Genomic DNA, 23,062 nt, shown 5'->3' with positions numbered 1-23,062 from the left:
GTGTCCGTGTCTGTATGTAGCCTGCAGAGCCTGCAGTACCTTTTCTGACCACACATGTTAAGGGAGGGACGCTGTTGTTCAGGCCAGACACACACACACACACACACACACACACACACACACACACACACACACACACACCGACCACCGCTCAGTTCACACAGGTGTGATTTTTTTTAATTTATTTCCACAAGCAGAAGCACTGGAGTACAGCAGCTGCATAGCTTCAACAGGTTGATAAAATACTGAACTCTCTAAGCCAGTGGTTCTCAAAGTGGGCTCTGAGGACGCCCCGGGGGTCCTTGAGGGGTTTGCAGTTGGTCCCCAGCAAAAAGGGCGATAATTTATTTTCACTATCAAATATGCCTAAGTAACACAATGATAGAATATGCCTATATGACTATTTTGGTCATGGGTTTCTTAAACTTTCTCTAATAAAACATAGGCCATAGGCCTACTTCAACAAGACATAGGCCTACTTCAATTTGAGTACCAATAAGCTAGGAGAAGAACACTAATGCCAAATCAATCACAATAGTACAAAATCCAAAAACACAGATAATATCCAGTCTAATATGACATGGATATAATATTGATGCCAGCTGATCATTATGATTATGGCAAAACCTTTATTTAAAAATTATGGGTACATATTGAGATCATTTATTTCAAATATTATTAATATTATTGAATACATATTTTAAACAAGCAAAATCTTATCTTGCAGAACGAATGTCTTAAAAGCTAAAATAATTATTTTCATTGTTTTCATGGTGAGAAATGTACCTTATGTCACAATAATCTGACTCTAGTCTGTTCCTTTCAAATATTTAAGGGCAAAAATTACCTCATGACTGCTGCTGTTGTTTTGCTTGTAAAACCTCTGTCAGGGACTTAGTCACTTAAATGTTACATATATAGCCTACATTTCTGTTGCTTGGTGTACTTTGTGAAACTATCAGAGGAGACTATTAACGACCTATAACAGGCTTCACCTGTGGACATTCATTAATCCAGCGTGTGGACTGGATACACCACAACGTGAACGGACTTTTTCTTTTCAGCAACAGAGACACTGGAGCTGATTTTCCTTTTAAACTGGCTAAAATAAAGGGACTAATGGCTTTTTCTGTAGCTTGCAAAAGCTTTTGCAATGCTGTTGCATTCTGTTAAATGAAAGTTAAGTAGCCTAAACTCCTTCTGCATGAACCGTCTGGACAGGAGGCAGGAAAGCATGATGCAACGCTTTTTTTTTCCTTCTTTTTTGAGACGACATTGACACAGGATTATGGAATATATCCTTACATTGCAAAGGTAATCAGCACCATTTGTCAGACTGGCTGCTAAGAAGCCTACAAGTCGCAGTCCTGCTCTGGTGGTCCCAGTCAGAGCATCATGCATGCTGAGTGAACAGTACTGAGAATTTATGTCAGTGGACGCTGGTTACTGATGCGGCCGCTTTCGGCGGCCGATTGACCGGCACATCTCTAATGAAAATAGATTGGACATCCATCCAAATTAAATTGACAAAGACGAAAACTAAGGAGATTTTCTCTATCATTTTAGTTAGTTTTAGTTAGTTTTGCAAACACACAATACCGTTTCAGTTTAGTTATAGTTTTTTAAAAAAGCTTAGTTTTTATTTTTATTTCAGTTAACGACAATGTTTTTACATTCTAGTTTTCGTTTTTTCGTTCGTTTTCGTTTACGATAATAACCCTGGTCCGATACCGACATCGGGGTCCAAAAACGACCGATATATCGGTTTGACCTATATATCGGTCGGGCTCTACTATGAACACATCACCACTGTTCAACTGCTCCATTCCAGGTCACAGTACAGTAGATGATACTGACCTTCTTGGCTACACTCCTAGCCTGCGCTATGAGCTCCCGAATCCTCATGATGTTGGTGGTCACATTGTTGACTGGCTTCTTCTCCTCCACCACCTTCAGCTTGTCCAGCAGTTCAGGCATCATTGTGTTCAGTTTATCCACTATGGACCACGTTAGCAGATAGGAGAAGCCACTTAAAGTCATGCTAATACAAGACTGAGAAGGATGCAGAGGGTATTTTCTTTTTGCCCTGTGTAAAACCTCTCAGGCAGCAATCTAAACGAATGCCAGAAAAGTCGACCTCTTTCAAAGTCGACCCCAAACTCGTTTCCCAACGGGTCTGAGGCCTTAGCTAGATGCAGAATAGACAAAAATCAAATATTTGCTTCTGGGGGTCCCTGGAACAAAATATTTTGTGATGGGGGTCCGTAGCCAAATACATATCATTCTGGGGGTCCTTCACATGACAAAGTTTGAGAAACACTGATGGCCACATAAGTTTCTTTCAGAAAATTGTTATGATTTAGAAGACATTTGTAGAATGTGCCTATCAGTGGTTAAGGAGCCCCAAAATTTATTTTTGGCCGTGGACCCCCATCTCAAAATAGTTTGTTCCACGGATGGACCCCTATTGCAAACTTTTTTGTTCCAGGGACCCCCAGAAGCACAGATTTGATTTTAGTCTAATCTGCATCTAGTTTAAGGCCTCAGACCCGTTGGGAAACGAGTCTGGGTCGACTTTGAAAGAGGTCGACTTATCTGGCTACCATCTAAACTACTTTGTTAGGACTGGTGGACTATAATGACAAACATGTCTCTAACCCCCAAACCCCAAATTAATAGCCACCGTCTATTGTCCATAGCTTAATCATCTGATCTGCTTCATGATTAGATTTAATCTCATCTCATGTCACCTGTACGTCATGTCATGTCATGCCATATCTAATTTAATCTCGAATATGGTTTCCCCTCAGCACATAACTTAAAGCTATACTGTGTAAGTTGCTCAACTAGTGATCAGTAGCGGTATTGCTTTTTTCGGCCGTTTTTCGGCCGGAGTCGTCGCGGACCACCGCCGCGGACCACCGGAGCGGCGCCGCAAACCACCGCGACCGATAGTAATCCGTGGAGGGGTAGAACGCATGGTAGAAGTAATTTTCTGGCCAGGATTTGTGGATTAAGAGGTTAAAATCCTTCACCATGGTAAACACTGTAGCCAAGCGGAGGCGCTTCCTGGAGACCAGAGCAGATAAGCTGTGATTGGCCGGTAGTGTACCATGTGTGCATGATCGGCGATGTGATTGGGCAACGTATACACAACGTATACAGATGATGCAGATTACGTCAGTTTGGCGCGAAATCCCGCCCCTGTCACTGCTAAGAAGAAAACATATAAAGAGAAGGCTTCAGAAGCTGAAAATAACGGAGTGGGTGTTCTAAAACTTTAGCGATTTAACAGTTAGGACAATTTTAAGATTTGTTTTATAAAAAAAGTTACATGGTACAACTTTAAAATTATCCACAACCTCATTATGAGGTTTAGGTACTATACCTGCTTCCCCAGCAGAGATGACGGCACTTTCATATGCCGACGTGGAGTACTCGTTGTTCCTCATGTTGTTGGCCCACTCCTCCACCTGGGTGCTGATGGGGGTGATGGTCTGGAGAACCTCCACCGAGCGGTTCAGCGTTCTCCCTGCGATGCCCTGGGTGTCCTCCAGACGCTTGGACGTTCTGTCTGCACAGCCACCAAGAGGACGTTAGGAAATGGTGTGTCCATGAATTGAATACACAGGACCACAATGGAACCTTTTGGCACCATTTGTATAATTGTACCATTGTACTTTTTTTTACAAACTGTTATCAGTTCTACTGCCAGATTTATTATTTATTTATTGGGGCTGGTGCCAGCAAAAAGCAGCTTACCTTTGCGACGTTATAGAAAAGGATCTATTCATTATTTCCAAACGATTTTTTTATTGGACCTATTATAAGTGTACTTGAGCCAAGCTGGCTTATGCAAAGAATGGATGTGAATTGGGCCGCTCCGCTTTCCGTCGTTCAGAGCATAGAAATGCATAATCTAGATCAGGTCCACAGAGAACAGCCAGGAAGTGAATTGGACATCATTGATGTTTACGTGTGGTGGAGATTTGAAAGCAGCATTACGGGAGATGTTTTTACTGTACACACCCGCGCGACCCCTCATCTGCTTACAGTCATCAGACAAGGTAAAAGAATGAGCGTTCGTATTGGCAACGAGCTAGGGTCAAAATTGGGGCGAACGGGATCGTCCGAAGTGGTAAAAGAGCTAATAAAGCATTCAATCAATCAATCATGAATGAATAAATGAATGATAATTTCTTTCTTTCTTTCTTTCTTTCTTTCTTTTTTTCTTTCTTTCTTTCTTTCTTTCTTTCTCTCTCTTTCTTTCTTTCCTTCTATATTTTTTCCTCCATCATCTCACTACAATAACCTTCCCATATCATAATTCTCATTTTACAACAAACCAGGAACAGCGTTGAACAACTGTAATATGGTGAGTTATTTCTTACCCGCCTGAATGCCACTGATGTCCTGGACAACCTCTGCTAGTTTCCTGCTGTTCTGTTCCATGGTCTCCTGGGTCTCCTCGATGTACTTCAGCTTGTCGGCCACTTCACCTTCTACCTCTGCAATGGAAACCACAGACACCATGAATGGAAATCACAAGGGCTGGATTTGCTGGAGGGATGGAGGGGGAATCCAAGGCTGCTGCTTTTGATATATCTCCTTCTGAGCATTAATCTTTATCGTGGGTGAGGATGTGTTTCAACCAGGGGCATAGTTCTGCCGATTTAAAATGACTCCAATACGGAACTAAAACTTCCTATGATTGGCCGCTAGTTGCGCTGTTTTCCCCCCCGGCCGATCGCAAAAAGAATTGCCCTCCATTGGATCCCATTCATTTTTCCCTTTCGTTTTCTAACCTTAATTAACATTTTCATGAATACTGTATGGTTCCTATCGCTAGTTAAAAATTGCCTTTCAATCACCATCATATTCGTTTTGTCGAAATGTGGTCCAATGTATTTTAAAATAAATGATAAAGTTGCGGGGAGGGGGGGGGGGGGGGGCGTGGCCAACTAAACTGATACCAGCCGGCTGTGTTCTTCTTCGTGTGCTGTATTTCGGGAGGCTCCGACCACATTCTCCCATGTATCCCTGCGTTGCACGTGACCGTTGGCAACCAATAGCATCTCTGATGCCTTTACAATTCTATGATGGCGACACCCATTCCAAGGGGTAGAAAGGGCCATTTGCGCTGCATAGAAACCAATGGCTTCGCTTCGTCCATATTTTTCTACAGTCTATGGTTTCAACCCTGCTTCTGGTCAGACTGAATTCAATTCATCATGCATTTACTTTTGGGAAATTTAGACTGTCTGATATGCAATGGTTCTCAACCTTTTCAGGCAGTGACCCCCAAAATAATCACATTTTAACTGGGGACCCCCCCCACCCTGACGAGCACTAAGAGTTGTGGCATGAGTGAAGATGAGTGTTAAAACTGCTGGCTTATTGTGTCTAAAAAGACATATTTAGCCACTTGTACGCATGCCCCCATGCGTACCCATGCCCCACATTTTAGCACGGTAAACGCGATAAAACAATAGAACAAAGCAAATGAAAACATTTTAACATTCACTTTTTCTTTTCTCTAATTACAATCTAAAATATGAACCCTTGTTGTAAAAAAACAAAGTTGTCCTTTAACAAATCTAACTCTGGGAACCACCAGGTGAATGCTTAATTCTTACCTCGTTGTTCGGAGTGTAGCGTGACAGATTCCTTGAAAACATGGTCGCTCTGTGTCAGCAGGAAGCCAAGCTGTGTCTTGATCCCTGCAGTAGCCTACAACAACACACAGCAAGGAATGAATGATCCCTGCAGTATACAGTAGTAGCCTACAACAACACACAGCAAGGAATGACACAGTTGTGTAAAAGGCACAAAATAAAAACACATCACGTGTTGATTGATTAAAATCCAGTATCAATCAATCTAATTGTCCATAAGTACAGTAAAGTCAAATATTCTAATTTAAAGTTAGATTAACACTTTTATACTATACAGTTTTTCGATAGGGGTTTCCTACAACTACTTGATACCAGTGTCAATGACACCCAAATTGACACTTATTAGCCGACAGACTCTCATTTGAAAAGATATGCCAAGGCCCCCCCATAAGAGTAGACTTTTAGGGCTCTAGCAGTGATTTTAAACCATTTTAATTTCAAGGACCCCCAGTTTGACATGCATTAGGCTATGGACCCCCATTTAATGGCATTTCTATCTCTGGGACCCCAATTTATATTGTAAAAATCACACCTAGTGTGAAGTAGGCGGTGCTATTTTATGACTTGGTCAATGTGACACTGGGCGTACAACAAACTTTGAGCGCTTTGTCCCAAGATGTAGGCCAGATGTAGGCCAGATGTAGCGTCCCAGACAAAGCCAGATGTTAGAGCTTAGCTCATTCCAGGAGCACTGAGAGAGTACAAATGGAACCAAATGGTTCCATTTGTACACTCTCATACCCATAAGGCACCATTTTACTAACTATATATCCCCCTATATATCCCCCTAGAACTCCTTCAAGGACCACTGGGGGTAGTAGCATTGACTAGATTATGTTTATTTATGGAATTGAACGTACATCCTCAGCTCTTTGGGACGCATCCAGGGTGGTCAGTGAGGTGATGTTGGCGTCGTCGATGTATTTCACAATGTTGTTGTAGACGTTGGCGGCACTTATAGCCCTCTGGACGAACCCATTGGCATCACTGCGCTTCAGATCCCTGGGGGGAGCAACACACATGACGATATAGCTCTAGGAATATTTATATGGAACATAAAACAGACGAACACTCCAGTTCACATGTAGTATATCTGTCATATGATAAATTATGAATGCACATTAAGTCAATGTCATAGGAACATACTGCAGAAGAATAGATGTGCTGTTTTATAAATAGGTTTGAATCACAGTTACACAGCCACATTGTGAAGCTGAAAATGATTATTCTGCGGTAGCCATCTTAGCTGAATTGTCCTTTCCACTAGCTTTTCCTCCCAGTCGCTGCACACTGTTGTCCCTTCCATGTAATATTTAGTAAGCCTACTTGTAATGATGGGAATGGGCTTTAGAAATACATAATTTTTCTTGCGTTGCATGAATTGTGAATCCCTCTGAGGAACAGTGTCAGCTTAATGCCCTTAACCCATTAAGGTTCAAAAAATCTCTTCTAAATCCTAACTTTTCTGAAAAACCTATGTTGCTATATCAGTGGTGCACAAAATATTTTCATGTCAAGGACCCTCAAAATGATATGTATTTGGCCACCGACCCCCATCTCAAAATATTTTGTTCCAGGGACCCCCAGAAACATAGAACTTTCCGCTCTCAAAAAAATTTATGTATTCACAAAATGTCACTATTTTTGAACAGCCAAAGTATGAAATATGGTTAAAAGTGGTTAAAACTATGTGTGATGCTACTGTATATTAACTACTAAAACGACACAGAGGCTTTCCCAGGTTTTAATGCTGTTATAACTCATTGTTAATTCATGAGTGGTGATTAGTGCTGGCTTCTCTCTTAACTCCTCTAGCTCGTCGGCCTGTCTCTTCAGGTCTTCGGCGTGCTCGTCAGCTCTGTGCACCAGCTCTCTGTCTGCCAGGGAGAGACGCTCAGTCTTCTCCGCCAGCAGCCCCGCCGCGCCGTCGATCGCTGCGTGGTACTGCGTCACATTCTGCAACAGAGTCGTGTGTCAGTGGCGTCAGTTCAGCGAAAGCTAAGGTATGGCAACATGACTGGTGTCTTACACGCACGCGAAGACACCAGTCATGTTGCCATACCTTAGCATCAGGCTTGATGGACCCCTTCTGTACATTTTATTTTTTTCCCATGCAGCCAAGGTATGGCAGCTGCCATAGGCAATGACACACAACCAAGTGCACACACACACAGAAACACAAGGGCAATCTTTATGACATATTAATATGTATTTGACCACCGACCCCCATCTGAGAATATCTCCAGTAGGGACCCCCATATAAGATTTGTGTGTAATTTTTTTGGGCACTTTTTGTTTTGTTTTGGAGAATAGCTGATCTACAAGCTCAAAGCGCGTTGTAATGAGCTTGTAGATCGGTTGTTTTCAAATACAGATGAAAAGGTTTAAAAAGGTTAAATACATTTTTATGATACCAATTTTAGCCAATTTTGCTTTGGACCCCCTGGAGCCCCTCTAAAAGACCCTTGGGGGTCCCTGGGCCCCACTTTGAGATCCACTGCTTTATGTACAATAATAACCATATACTGTTTTTAGTGAATTCATTTCCTGGGAAAGATATGGGTACAAGATGTGCATAAACACACACAGGCAGATGCACAAAACACTAACGCACGCGCGCGCACACACACACACACACACACACACACACACACACACACACACACACACACACACACACACACACACTCTAACAACATTACCTCGGGTTGATTGTATTCCCCTGCAGGCTAACTCAATAGAGAGCCACTTGACTAAAAAGGTGGAGCCATTTGAGAACGCTGCTTTATTCGACCGCCCCTTAATCCACAAATTGCTCCCAAATTAAATTGGCCTCCTTCAGAATTTGACACCGGCTCAATCTCTGCGTTGCATTTCATGAATAAATTCAATGCGAGTGCTAGGATATTACAATCCATATCACAGTCCATTAGATTACGCTGCACGGGGCCTTGTGCACCGAGCCATGAATAAAAGCCCAAACGTCAAGAGAGAGAGGGGGGAGTACTCTCGAAACTTTTTTAAGCCTATGGAGACAAATGTCAACCTGTGTGACCCAAGCACATTAAGCCATCATGTGTCACCAGTCATTTTGTCATTTGTCAGAGAGTACCAGTGCTGCCCCACAAAAGCCAGAGAGCTTTTATCTACTTGTATGTGAGCAGAGAAACTCAAGAAACATTTTTATGAAGCATATTTGCGCCTTGCCCAAAACATGTTGATACGGAAGTAGAATGCAGTTAAGTCTACTTATTTAATGCGTCTATTTATTCACATTTGTACTCTACTGCATAGTATGATTTAATATCTTTGAATGGCCTAATTCTTTCTGATGGGTAATGTACGGTAAACCCTTCACATGACCATTAACCATATTGACCCATAGCGACACCTAGGGTTCATGTGCTTAAAAATACTATACCGTAGAAGCATTTTCTAGTTTTCTTTTTGCCATTTCACCACAAAGTAACGTATAGTCTCACCTGCACCATAGCGTTCACCTCAGCCACTGTCTTCTGTGTGTCGTTGACGAGGCCGTTAGCCACTTCCAAGGTTTCAGCGACAGTGCCGTGGTCCTCTGTTACCAAGTGCAGTTTAGCCTGAGACAGAATTCAAGACATGGAAGAATTATGAACTAGAAATACGTCATTGTGGCTGTGTGCCTCAGCCAACCAGTTACCGCTTACATCCGTGTCTGTCCAGACTCATAATGTGAGTAAGTATATTGTCACAGTCAGGCAGAAACCTTTTATCTCCAAGTTTCAAATGTGTAAGTTTTTTTCATTAAGTAAAGCTGAATGCGAAGCGAGGAGTTGTGTGCTATTTTCACTATTTTAAATCATTTTTAAAATGGTAAATACAAAACAAACAGTTTTGGACATACTGCACAAGGTTTCCACCCGACAACAGCGATATTATAGTATTAGTAGTGAATGAAGGAATTTGATGAATGATGTGTTCAGAGTGTCACAGTGACCTTGTCCTTTGGCCACCTAATTCTACTACACCTAATTAATTTAGTGCATCCATGAGTCCAAGTAGAAGTTTGGGTGAAATGTCATGAAAATCCCTCAAGACCTTTGGATGGACGGACGGACGGACGGACGGACGGGCGGGCGGACGGACGGACGGACGGACGTACGGACAGCTGTATCCACAAGTTTCTTATGTCCCATGAGCCTTTGCGTGAACGTTTAGCATCACTTCCTGTCCTCTTAGCTGTTTCATATGATTGGTTGTTGTGCTGCTGTGGCACCTGAATCTCTGCATTGTGATTGCGACCGTAGGTCGCACTTTACTATCAAAACCACCACAAAGTGTAACTCCCTCCGTCTGTCTGTCAGTCTGTCTGTCACACCTCACACGTCACACTTTTTCCCTGCTTATATCTCCGCAACCGTTGCCCCGATCCATGCCAAATTTTGCACACACGTTCCTTGGCTGCCAAACTACAACCTCCAAGGACCCCCGGAGCTCCAGGGACCCCCAGGTCCCTGGGGGACCCCCAGATGTAAAAAATGACCAAATGCGCAAACATGACCAAATGACCACCCCAACGGGGCTGCTCACGGGGAATTCCCGGGGACCACCGACTCCTGGTGCTCCAGAACGGATGCAAAAGTGCTGGCGCCCCCAGTGGAGGACCCCCTACACTGCAGCTCACATAAAATGCCGTAACTCCGGCTAGGAGCGACCGGGACAGCCGGGGCCGGTACCTATTCGTCCGCCTTGCCGGCGCGGAGACCCCACCCCTCATTTCTCACATGGCCCTCTTCTAGCGCCACCATGAGGCCGATTCTTGCAAAACACATTTTTGGACACTGCTCCTACAATTTTCGCCCTAAAATCACGCACATCGGTACACAGTATGTCTACACTCATCCCATCAACATGAATCTGTCCCATATAGCGCCACCTCCAGGCCGATCTTTAAAAACACATTTTTGGACACTGCTCCTACAGATTTTGCCCTAAAATCACGAAAATCACTACACAGTATGTCTACACTCATGTCATCAACATGGATCAGGAAGATTTTGGCAAAACACATTTTTGCCCTATTTGTGGAGATAAGTGACCTACGGTCGCTTATCTCCCGATTAGGGAGTCTTACTGGTATTAGTAGTGAATGAAGGAATTTGATGAATGATGTGTTCAGAGTGTCACAAGTGACCTTGTCCTTTGGCCACCTAATTCTACTACACCTAATTTAGTGCATCCTTGAGTCCAAGTAGAAGTTTGGGTGAAATGTCATGAAAATCCCTCAAGACCTTTGGATGGACGGACGGACGGACGGACGGGCGGACGGGCGGACGTACGGACAGCTGTATCCACAAGTTTCTTATGTCCCATGAGCCTTTGCATGAACGTTTAGCATCACTTCCTGTCCTCTTAGCTGTTTCAATATGATTGGTTGTTGTGCTGCTGTGGCACCTGAATCTCTGCATTGTGATTACTTGGTGCTTTGTTAAGTGATTTGAATCAGCTGTGTAGAGGTGCCCGGGTAGCTCAGTCGGTAGAGCTCTCGCCTTTGTACCACAAGGTCATGGGTTCGATTCCGGGCACCGTCAACTCAGTGTATGAGTAGCACGGCTTGGCAAGTCGTGCGGCAAGTACTGGGAGCTCATGGTAGGTGTGGCGCTCCACCTCAGCAGTCCATCTCCCAGGGGTCTAGCGCATTGTAACGGGGACAGACTCCTGCGTGTTACCGGCTGATACCTACAACAAGCCACTCCCGACCTACTTGTGTAGAGGAAGTGAAGCACACATTTTCATTAAGCTTATTGGGAAACTTGTGGATACAGCTAGTTGGAGACAATTTTATGAAGAGGAAGCATTTTAAATGGCCTATATGTACCTTCAAATGGGTGGGTAAACTGCTTGTGATTGCACACCACTTGAAGCATCTATAGTAGCTACATAGCACAGGAACAAGGTCCTTAGTCTACAGTAACCTATTTTGCTTGTATGGATGTGGAACGCATATGTTAATTTAATTAGTTGACATTAACATCTACATCTTATATACAGTATTATACAGTGCCTCTTATACAGTAATAACCAGAGTTTTTGTGGTATCGCAGTGTGAAAATTAGCTATTTTCGTAAAGTAATTGTCTGTATTCTATAATGGCACTTGCCCAAAACATTATAGTGGTTAGCACTCTGGTGTGTACTAACCCAGCAGTGTACTGTACTGTACTGTACTGTACTGTACCGTACCGCACCGCACCGCACCGCACCGTACCGTACCGTACCGCACCGCACCGCACCGTACCGTACCGTACCGTACCGTACCGTACCGTACCGTACTGTACTGTACTGTGGTTGTGTTGCTGAGGTTGGCTGGTCCCAGCAGAGGGGATGAAGGAACACAGATTAAGGGAGGCTCCCTGTTTGGACAGTGGCCTGTTCACTGCATTGATGATGTACAACAGAGGGCCCTGATCATGGAGATCTGCCTGTGTGATAGTCTCGCGTAGCCAGACAACTATTCCACAATCTCCGAATGCTATATAGAGTCTGGAACAGCAGCTTCCCGAACGGCGAGTATCAGAAGTAGCCAGTGCTGCACTGAACTGTAGTCCCATTGGAAACATAACAGAAACACAATAGCTCAGACAAAGTCATTCAAGCGGCCTATTCTTGTTATGAGTGTATAGTTTAAGAAAACGTTTGAAAACAACATGGAAGTAACACCAACAACACCAGAGAGAGACGAAATAATGCCCCAAAAAATAAAGAAAGGAGACTTAACGCTTCCAGTAGGACTTGTTATTGCTACTGCACCAAGGGAGCGGTTGCGTCACATCCGCTTTATCTCGCACTCATCATTTCTTCCCCGGTTTGCCAGACTGTATGCCGGGAGCATTTGGCCAAATCGCGGAGGCAACAGTCTGGCCACGCGAGACTACCTGTGTGATAACATACATACACATGCACACGCATGTGCATGCGCACGCACGCACGCACGCACGCACGCATGCACTGACTAGCATTGACTGTTATGTACACTTTTGTTTGGCACTGCTTTGTTAAGTTGTGCTTTGAGTATTGCTTTTTGTGTGTGACGTGACAATTATGAGCGTTGAATGTTTCTTGGACACTTTATGTATATATTCTTCTTTTATTGTGACAGCTTTTTGACACTTTATGTTATTCTTCTTTTTATTGTGCCTTGCTTTTTTTGACTGTACACAACAGTACTTTTCTTTCTTTTTCTTACTTCTTTGTAACTTGTAACCTTAAACTGCTGTGCTGCTGCCTCTGGGCAACTGATTTTCCCCCGTGGGATAATATCTATCTATCCCTCAATACATGCATGCACGCACGCACACAGAGCGCTGCAGAAGACCCATAATGTCAATTAGGCTTTGGTGAGGAAATCGAAATGTGTTTCAGTCCTCCACAAATGAACTGCATTCCTGGGTTTTGGGGAGGATGAACCAGATTCCTTTTGTACAGTAATATTTCTGGGTGTTTGCTGCTCTGGATATTATCATGGGAACAAAATGTGCGGTTGCACTATTTGCAGTCTCGGGCCTCCCAAGAACCCCAGCCAGGGGCGTCACACCAAATTCTGGGCCCTGGGTACAAGGATTCACTGCGGGCCCCCCATGAATGTTAACTATTGAAAAATAGCAGATATACAAGCTCACAGCGCGGCACCGAGTGCCGCGCTGCGAGCTTGTAGATCTGCTATTTTTGAAAAATCGTGAAAATGTGTGCCAAGCAACCTAGATGTTTCCATGTCAGTGATGCTCAAACCTTTTCATGTGAAGGACCCCCCCATCTCAAAATATTTAGTTCCAGGGACCCTCCAGAAGCAACATTTGAATTACAAATGTTCACTTAAAAAATACATACATTCAAAGATTTGAGCACATTTTCACGACTTTTCAAAAATAGCAGATCTACAAGATCGCTGTGAGCTTGTATATCTGCTATTTTTTCAATAGCTAAAGTTACTAGGGCCCCTCCACCTTGGGCCCCAGTAACTCAGTCCCACTTTCCTACCCCTTGTGACGCCCCTGACCCCAGCCTCTCCCACAGCTGGCTCTGTGTTTCTGTTCTCAGCACTTAAGCACCCCCGGCGGGTAATAAGACTTCTCTGGTATGCTCTGGGAACAACAAGTCTATCTTCCTGCCAGGCCTTTCCTGAATCGCGCTAACCTACATATCGTCGTTGTCGGGCAGAAACCTCGTATCTCCAAGTTTCACATTTGTAAAATGTTTTCGCAAAGCAAAGCACTGCTTCATCATATGGCCGTCGCACTAAAGTAGTGAAAACAGCCGATCTACAAGCACACAACGAGGCGTTGTGTGCTTGTAGATCGGCTGTTTTCACTAGTTTAAATCATTTTAAAAATGACAAATGCAAAACGAACGGTTTTGGACATTCCACCTGACAACAGCGATATACAGCGAGGTCAGACTTTGTATCTTGGAGGGCTGTGTTGCCTCCCTGAGATGAGTGCACAAATCAACCCTGCGTGACAGGAGCATTATGAGTGCAGATAAGGGCACAGCGCTCAGCGCCAAAAGGAGGCAATCAACACTATCGCACTCCCCCGCAGTGGGGGAAAGCATTACCGGACACTTGAACAGGACGCTATCTCTCTCTGAGCCGTAGTAATGAAACCAACTTGACACAAACACGGAGCGAGTGGTGAGCGCGGGGCAGAGCGCAGGGAGTCGGAGAGAGAGAGAGACAGAGAGGAGCCTATGTAGAAACATTTCAAACTTTGACCCTCACCCTTATTTTCCAAATTCCACACCCCACTGTGGAATTTGCAAATTCACCCGCTTTACAGAATTCTTCCTTCTTTATCTCCTTTTATTTGAGTGGTGCTAACCACTCAAAAAAAAGTAATATGTTCCTTTTTTTCTCCAGCACCGCTTCAATATGTGGTCAAATACTAATATTTGACCCCCTTCACACCAGTGTGAAGTGAGCAGAGCTGATGATGATAATGATGATGATAGACCCACAGGATATTATTGGTATTTGTTACCATGGGAAACAAAACACTTGGAAAAGTTGAAAACCAAAATTACCCCTTTCAACACACAACGCCTTTCTTTCAACTAGGAAAATAATTTGTACACCAATCATGATCAAGCATAGGAATATTGTTGCTATGACGCCACAACAATTACATCATACAAAGTGAAGTGCGAAGTGCTGCTCACTTCAACCGCTCGCTTCACACCGGGGGGATTTTTTCACTTTCACCATGGCATATATCAGTGGTTCTCAAGTGGGTTTCAGGGACTCTGTGGGTCCCTTTATGGGGGTCTAAATTGACCCATACAAGTCTAGTAGGTTAGTAACTCTGACAGTGTACAAACGGGTTCATTTGGTTCCATTTTGTACACGGTCAGAGTTAAGAGGAGACCTTCAAATGTGAAAGTTTGAGAAACACTGGCATATACAGTATAATGAGGGAGGGGGTTCAAAGAGAGAGGAGTAGAGGAGTAGAGGAGGGTCATCATGGGCAGTCACCTCGTTCCGCTGGGATTTGAAGAGGTTGGCTCTGTTCTGGTTGTCTGCCTCCTGCACGTTGCTCTGGGCTCTCTGGAGGAAGGCCTGGGCCTGGGACAGCGTGGCGCTGTAGCCAGACAGGGCCTCCTTCACAGGGGACACCCGCTTGTCCGTGGCATTCAGCTTCTTGGCCAGCTGAACGATACGCGTCAGTACTGGAAGGACACCACATGTTACTGAACCACTCTGACAGTATATTGTCACTGTCGGGCAGAAAACTTGTATCTCCAAGTTTCAAATGTGTAAATGTTTTCGCAAAGTAAAGCCCTGCTTCATCATACAAGGTCGTCGCACAAAAGTAGTGAAAACAGCAGATCTACAAGCACACAACGCCTCGCGCTTTAGATCATTTTTAAAATGATAAACACAAAACAAACAGTTTTGGACATACAAGGTTTCCACCCGACAACGACGATATACAGTACAGTCAGTTGACCAGAGGTTCTGTACTTGGTTCACTGCTTTGTTCCCTATTCATCTAATTTCTTTGCCGAATTTAGACCGTCTACAAGTTTACATTGTGACACATTCTGCTATTTTCATCGAATGTTCGACTTTGTTAAACTTTTGCCCAGAATCGTGATGCAACAGCAAGCATGCATTTGAACGTGCGCGTCTCTGTGCATTATGTGTGTTGTTCATAATCCTGTCAAGTATTGTCCATTTACAAAACGGCCAGTTTGTGACGTTAGCGAGAGCTTCATATGAGTGTAAATATGTGCGTGCGTGCAGCGACGTGCAGCGAATGTTAGAGAGGCAGGGGCTGAAATTTCTAAAAGGGCCTTTTGCTGAAAATATCAAAAATAGCAGACCTCCAAGCTCACAACGCGTCGCAGCGCGACGCGTTGTGAGCTTGGAGGTCGGCTATTTTCGGTGCTTGACTTCTACACAGAGAGGGCAATTCTTTCAACATAAGATGATGCATTCAAGTTCAGGAGAGTTTGGACAAGGGGATTCTCTTGAATGCTGCCTTCGGGTATGGCATGGAAAGAGGGCATTTGCATTTCTTTCATCATAGTAAAAACTGCATTTATGGTCTGGAAAGGGCACTTTTTACAGACGGATAAAAGGGCATGTGTATGTGTATGTGTGCAGACTGTGCACGTGCCTGCGTGCGTGCGTGCGTTCATTTGTGTGTTTGTGTAAATGTATTATTTGACATATTGTGTGTCTCCTCACGCTCGTGGGCCTCAGCAGACTCTGTGGTGGCGAGGGGCTCTCGTGGGGAGAGGTCCAGCTTCCTCATCCAGGTCAGCATCCCATGAGCCATCTCTGTGTTCTGCCTCTCCATCTCTGGGTCCACCTCCTGCTGGATGCTGTAGATCTCCCACTCATGGATCATATCTGCTCACACACACACGCACAGACCCAGACAGACAGACACATACACACATGCAGACAGACACACAGTCAAAAGTGCCCATCCAGAAACACAGATAGTGACATCATATAATCATCCCCACCCCTTTTACCATTCACCCAACACTGTGGGTGTGGCTAACTTCAGCTGGGTTACCACCCACCATGATAACCAAGCATACTTAATGAACTGGTGGGTGTGGCCACATATAAAACTATTTTTTAACTCTTAATTTGTACACTTTTTTGGAAAAAATCTTACTCCTAATATAATCATAATACCTGATAATCATGTTTTAGTGGGGGGGGGGGGAATCATGGCACCCCATCTTTAATAGTGGACTTACCGGTATTTCAATATGTATAGTCCAAAGGGTGGAAGTACGACCAATTTCCAACAGGGCTTTCATCACAGTTACTTACATTACACACCATTATTAAGTCAAGTCAAATGTCATTATTGCCCAATATCACAAAACATTTCCCAATGGGCAGTAAATATAAAACAAGGCAATAATAAAACAAGAATGCATACCGTATGCATACATATTATATTGCCATTCATAGGTTACAATGACAATAACTACTGTGAAGGGTTGCCTAAGTTGCATTCTTTCCAGTACCTTCAATGAGGTAGTTGAGAGCGGTGAGGTTTGCGGTGAGCGTGTCAGCCAGGGTGAGACTCTGCAGTGTGTCCTCAACCACTGTGTCCCTCAGGCTCTTCACTATCCTCTCCTGGAAACACCAGCAGAGCAGACCAACCGCAGATCAATGACCATAGCTGACACAAATCAATGACTTCAAGCCTGATTAATACATAGTTGTGCACCGGCGTCGCATACCGGAAATAGCACATATTCAAGCTCACAACATATCGCAATGCGACGCATTGTGAGCTTGCGGATTGGCTATTTTCACCAGTGCACAGCGCGATGCGATGTGCAACCAAAAATGTCACATTAAACACTGTTGTTTGTTTAGAAACGTTAGTAAGGTGAGTTAAAGTACTGAATTACTTTATATGAAGAACTACAGGCTGCATATCCTCTAGAACGCAAGATAGAAGACTCTAGGTTAGTGTAAATAGCACATAATCCATAAGCATACACTACTAACCCTGTAACTTATGGGGCATTTGAAAGTATTTGAAAAATCTCTTGTCTGCAGAGAAAAGTCTTAACACAACTTGGATAGACTACAATGGTAGATGGTAAATATTAGAGCATGTTAGCACTGCTAAAAAACAATAGTGTGCCCATAAAATGTAGTTAGATGTTGAACTGAATAGAAGTTAGTTTAGGTACAAATCACTTGGATATACTGTATGCTTCTAAACAAGGGGTCTTCAACATTTTCAGGCCAAGGACCCCTTAGTTGAGAGAGAGATGAAGCAGGGACCCCCACAACATTTTCATAGATTCCATATAGTTTAATTGTTTGACAGCACAATCATCAGTGTATTTTGGATTCATGTCAATTTGTGTTTTCAGATATGTACATAACCACTTGAACCGTCAATACACTTGAACCGTCAATACATAACTTGACATTTCACTTTGTACTTCGTCTGCTCTTTCTTCCCTTCTACACCAAACAACTTCTACGAGGTGTTGTGAGCTTGTAGATCTGCTATTTTTGGCTAAAGTGCTCAGAATATGGACGCTAGAATTCAAGTGGCCCCTGTTGAAAACCCATGTTCTAAACATCTGAATCTTCCCCTTCAAAGTGCAGTGGTGTAAAGTAACTAAGTACATTTACTTAAGTACTGTACTTAAGTACACTTTTGAGTTATTTGTACTTTACTTGAGTAATTCCAATTTCCAATACGTTTACTCTGCTACTCCACTACATCTCGGATCCAAATATTGTACTTTTACTCCACTACATTCATTTCAAAACTTTAGTTACTAGTTACTTTGTAGATTGTTATTGTTAATACAAAACATACATTAACCACTTCAGCCGTATATACATTTTGGCCATTTGAAAATAGCCGATCTACAAGCTCACAATGCGTCGCGATGCGACGCATTGTGAGCTTGTAGATCTGCTATTTTCAAAATATTTTTATACAATAATGATAACTCGAAATGGGACATTCTGCACGATGAGTACTTTTACTTTTGGTACTTTTAGTACATTTTGATACCAATACTTTTGTACTTTTACTCAAGTAAATGTTGAATACCGGACTTCTACTTGTAACAGAGTACATCTACATTGCAGTATTGATACTTTTACTTAAGTAAAGAATGTAAGTACTTTTTACACCACTGTCAAAGGGTAACGTGTAACACGAGTAACAGATGAAAGAGGAGGGCGTCTGCTGACCATGTCCACCAGATGTTTCATGTCTGACACCACAGCGTCTGTAGCCTCCTCCAGGTCTCCAGTCTGGCTCCTCATCACAGAGGACTTGTTCCTCCAGCCCAGGAACTGATTCTGGGAACACAGCGAGAGGGAGATAAGCAGGGGCATCACAAGGGGTAGGAAAGTGGGACTGAGTTACCAGGGCCCATGCAAGGTGGAGGGGCCCTATAGTAACTTTAGCTATTGAAAAATAGCAGATATACAAGCTCACAGCTTGTCACAGGAACACGAGTTCCGCGCTGCGAGCTTGTAGATCTGCTATTTTTGAAAAGTCGTGAAAATGTGCGCAAATCTTTGAATATATGTATTTTTTAAGCGAACATTTGTAACTCAAATTTTGCTTCCGGGGGGGGGGGGGGGGTCCCTGGAACTAAATATTTTGAGAAGGGGGTCCGTGGCCAAATTCATATAATTTTGGGGGTCCTTCACATGAAAAAGTTTGAGCATCACTGACATGGAAACATGGGTTTCTTGCGCAAATTTTCACGATTTTTCAAAAATAGCAGATCTACAAGCTCGCAGCGCGGCACTCGGTGCTGCGCTGTGAGCTTGTATATCTGCTATTTTTCAATAGTTAAACATTCATGGGGGGCCCGCACTGAATCCTTGTACCCAGGGCCCAGAATTTGGTGTGACGCCCCTGGAGATGAAGTCAATGAAATCCTTCATAAAACACAGCAGAGCTCTTCATCAAAGAAGACATGCCCCGTCCTCCAGCCCAGCAGCAACCAGAGTATGAGTGCAAAAGCAAGAAAAGGAATTCATCAAAGAAAAGAATACAAAAGCGAATTTGAAACAGTGAGAGCAGGAGGAAAAGTAATGGAAGAAGCGTTGGTTTATTGTGTAAAGCGTGCCGTTCTGAATCAAAACAGTTATCTAGATCAGTGGTTCTCCACCTTTTCAGGCTACGACCCCCAAAATAATCATATTTTAACTGGGGACACCCCCACCCTGATGAGCACTAAGAGTTGAGGCATTACATTTTATATAACACGGTTCTATTGTGAAAACAGCAGATCTACATGCTCACAACGCCTCGCAACACGAGGCGTATTTGACAATTTTACCAATATTTGATTTATAATTTTAGAGGTATTAAAACGCCCTTAAATAGTCTCTTTAGAAATGTGCAGACACCCTCTGTACACTTAAACTTTATGTTGGTTTGTTTACTGTTGAGAGGGAAAACAATGTTGCACATTAAGTGAATCATCTGGGGACCCCCGAAAATAATTTGGGGACCTACAGGTTGAGAACCACTGATCTAGATGTAAGGAAGAAGTATCAAGAAGTATATACAGTAGTCGAGACATTCACATTTTGTGCAAAAATCACTTTCACTGTAAATATTGCATGTTGTGAGGATGTTGGCGATCTAGAGGGAAAATATACACAATCCAGGTTGTATACTTTTTAATTTTATTTTAAATGCAATAAAACCCAAACCCTGACACAATAAAGTCCTAAGATGTATTTCCATTGTGGTCCTCTCACAACGACACAGTATGCTGGGATAGACCATGTATCGTACTGTAATTACCTGCAGCCTATGAGCAGTGTAGTTGTAGTACTTGAGCCTGTCGTTAGCAGCAGCCCCGGTGGAGATGTTCAGCACACTGACCCTCAGCTGGTCCAGCGTCTTGTTGGACTGACGCAGATCTCCAATCAGATGCCAGATGCATTCATCACAACCTGAAAACATGGGAAAAGGGATTAAAGAATGACGGCGGATGCTGTTTCCAGGTTTCTAACCTTCCATCGACCTCGTATCGCAAGTCTTGAAGTGAAATCTTTTGTTAAAGCTTTATAGAGGTTGGTGCTCAACACCCTTGAAGATTAGAGAAGTGGTTCTCAAAGTGGGGTCCAGGGACCACAGTTTATTTTGTCTATTTGAAAATAGACAATGTACATGCTGGTCTTCCAACGTAAAAAAAAAGACCATAAAAGGTCTTCTTTGGGATGTTCCTTTTAGGCAGGGTGTTCAACTGTACTGTACTACATTTCAATTGTATTGACTATACTTGTACTGTTCTCCACTTTTGTCTAATAAAATAATCAATAATCAATGCTCAGCACACGTCGATCTGGGGGTCCTTGACAACAGTGGTGTGTTCTAGGTTTTTTCGGAGGGATACAATAATCATTCTAGCTAATCAATAATCAATCACGCTAGCATGTTTTCAATGGATGAAATGAACAGTAGAGGCTATATGCTTTTGGTCAAAAACATTCTGTGCGTCATACTACGTACTGTACTGTATATAGCACTAGAACACAACACTGCTTGACAAGACATTTTTTGAGAACCACTGGACTAGAGTGAGGACAATATGATGTATGTACAGTATTTGTTATTCATATTGTAAAGAGGTCCTTCATGCTGTGGCTATTGACGGGCCATTTCACCCCTGAGACAACCAAATCTTATTTTAATGTTGTTTGGGACACAAGAAACACAATGCTGGTTTATTTTATTTTTTTGTGTTTAATCTCTGTTTTTAGATATTTTAGTATTTCAAGTGTCTCACTTAATTTCCTGACTACTACATGACTGCAGGTGACGACAGGTGTGTAGTTCAAAGCCAACCCCCATAGCCAAAGATCGTCATGACAATGAAAATGTGGGAGGAGTTTCACAATGGTGGTGCGCAAAGCATGCTGGTAGTTGTAGTAATGCAGTCGAACACATCCCAGAGGAACATGATCAACTGCATTCTTTTTTTTCCCCCGGTCATAACGCACCAATTTAAAATATGAATACACTAGACATATTGTTAACTTTAAGTGACTGGAACTTGCTGTTCCAGGGGTGAAATTCCCCTTTAAGTAAACCCACTTACTGATGTTGCAGAGGTTAGGTGGAGCCTCCGGCAGACACTCCCCAGTGTGCATGTCACAATGGCCACTGGGACAGTCACACTCTGCATGTAGGAAAACACACACACACACACACACACACACACACACACACACACACACACACACACACACACACACACACACACACACACACACACACACACACACACACACACACACACACACACACACACACACACACACACACACACACACACACACAGTTCAACTTAACAAAGGTCGGACGGACATATGGAACGTTCTATGGACCGCAGCCCCAATGCTTCTGTCAGCAGCTGGACATGGGTTGAGTGCAAATGATCATTGCTATATATGAAGGCTCAGGGATGGTGTTTTTGGCAGCGAGGCCTGGACATCTGTCTTGTGTATCCCCAGTGCGGGATTGAATGGTTTTGGCAGCTGTACTGTGCTGTGTGTGTGTGTGTGTGTGTGTGTGTGTGTGTGTGTGTGTGTGTGTGTGTGTGTGTGTGTGTGTGCGTGCGTGCACACACGCGTGTGCATGTGTGATGTCATTCCCCTCGTCCACTGGGAGCTCCCGTGGCCCCTGGGCTGCAGCTCTGTGCAGATGCCTGAACCTGACATCATAACGTCACTGTCGGGCAGAAACCTCGTATCTCCGAGTTTCAAACGCGTGCGTTTTTTAAGCAAAGCAAAGCCCTGCTTCATCATACAGGACCGCCGCACGGAACTAATGAAAATAGCCGATCTACAAGCACACAACGCCTCGCGGCGCGAGGCGTTGTGTGCTTGTAGATCGGCTATTTTCACTATTTAAATGATGAACACAAAACGAACGGTTTTGGACATACAAGGTTTCCACCCGACAACGAGGATAAACTACGACAGTGATAGTGGGTGTGGGAATGGAGGAACGGGGCGCCAGGCCACAGCCGTCCCTTCTCTGGGAAAACGTTATCTGTGCTAAGTGTTATGACTGATGGTCTGGCTGGGCGTCCCTTTTCTTGGGAACCGAGAGGGAAAGCGTGCCCTTTGACATGTTTTGATCCCTAGATACACATCTACTGTATAGCATCTGATGCCAATTCACCACTACTCCCATAGTGGCTGTCTGGGTTACTAGGCAGGGTTAGATTTTTCTTAACCACTTAAGCCTGCATTTGAGTCGTACAATAAATAGCGAAAATAGCCTATCTGCTTTAAGCTCACAACACGTTGCATTGATTGCCTATTTTTGCAATAAAAAACATATTCCCACTGGTGATGAAAATGTATGG

At 43.5% G+C, this 23,062-nt stretch overlaps 1 protein-coding gene across 1 annotated transcript in view; it reads right to left on the bottom strand.

Annotated features, from left to right (window-relative positions):
- lama4 (laminin, alpha 4) overlaps nt 1-23,062 on the bottom strand; it is an 80,068-nt gene that overhangs the window by 41,327 nt on the left and 15,679 nt on the right. Inside the window, exons 8-20 of the mRNA XM_080745396.1 lie at nt 21,788-21,868; nt 20,488-20,639; nt 18,909-19,019; nt 17,201-17,312; nt 16,398-16,562; nt 15,180-15,373; nt 9,158-9,274; nt 7,483-7,631; nt 6,536-6,677; nt 5,637-5,730; nt 4,392-4,508; nt 3,389-3,574; nt 1,858-1,997 (exon numbers count right to left, since the gene is read on the bottom strand). Of these exons, the coding sequence (XP_080601522.1) occupies nt 1,858-1,997; nt 3,389-3,574; nt 4,392-4,508; nt 5,637-5,730; nt 6,536-6,677; nt 7,483-7,631; nt 9,158-9,274; nt 15,180-15,373; nt 16,398-16,562; nt 17,201-17,312; nt 18,909-19,019; nt 20,488-20,639; nt 21,788-21,868 (1,760 nt within the window). The remainder of the gene's footprint in view (nt 1-1,857; nt 1,998-3,388; nt 3,575-4,391; nt 4,509-5,636; nt 5,731-6,535; nt 6,678-7,482; nt 7,632-9,157; nt 9,275-15,179; nt 15,374-16,397; nt 16,563-17,200; nt 17,313-18,908; nt 19,020-20,487; nt 20,640-21,787; nt 21,869-23,062) is intronic.

Source organism: Nannobrachium achirus (assembly GCF_963921795.1).
Source record: "Nannobrachium achirus genome assembly, chromosome: 16".
NCBI classification, from domain to species: Eukaryota; Metazoa; Chordata; class Actinopteri; order Myctophiformes; family Myctophidae; genus Nannobrachium; species Nannobrachium achirus.
The sequence above is the reverse complement of the archived record's forward strand: the minus strand, read 5'-3'. Positions and strand labels throughout refer to the sequence as shown.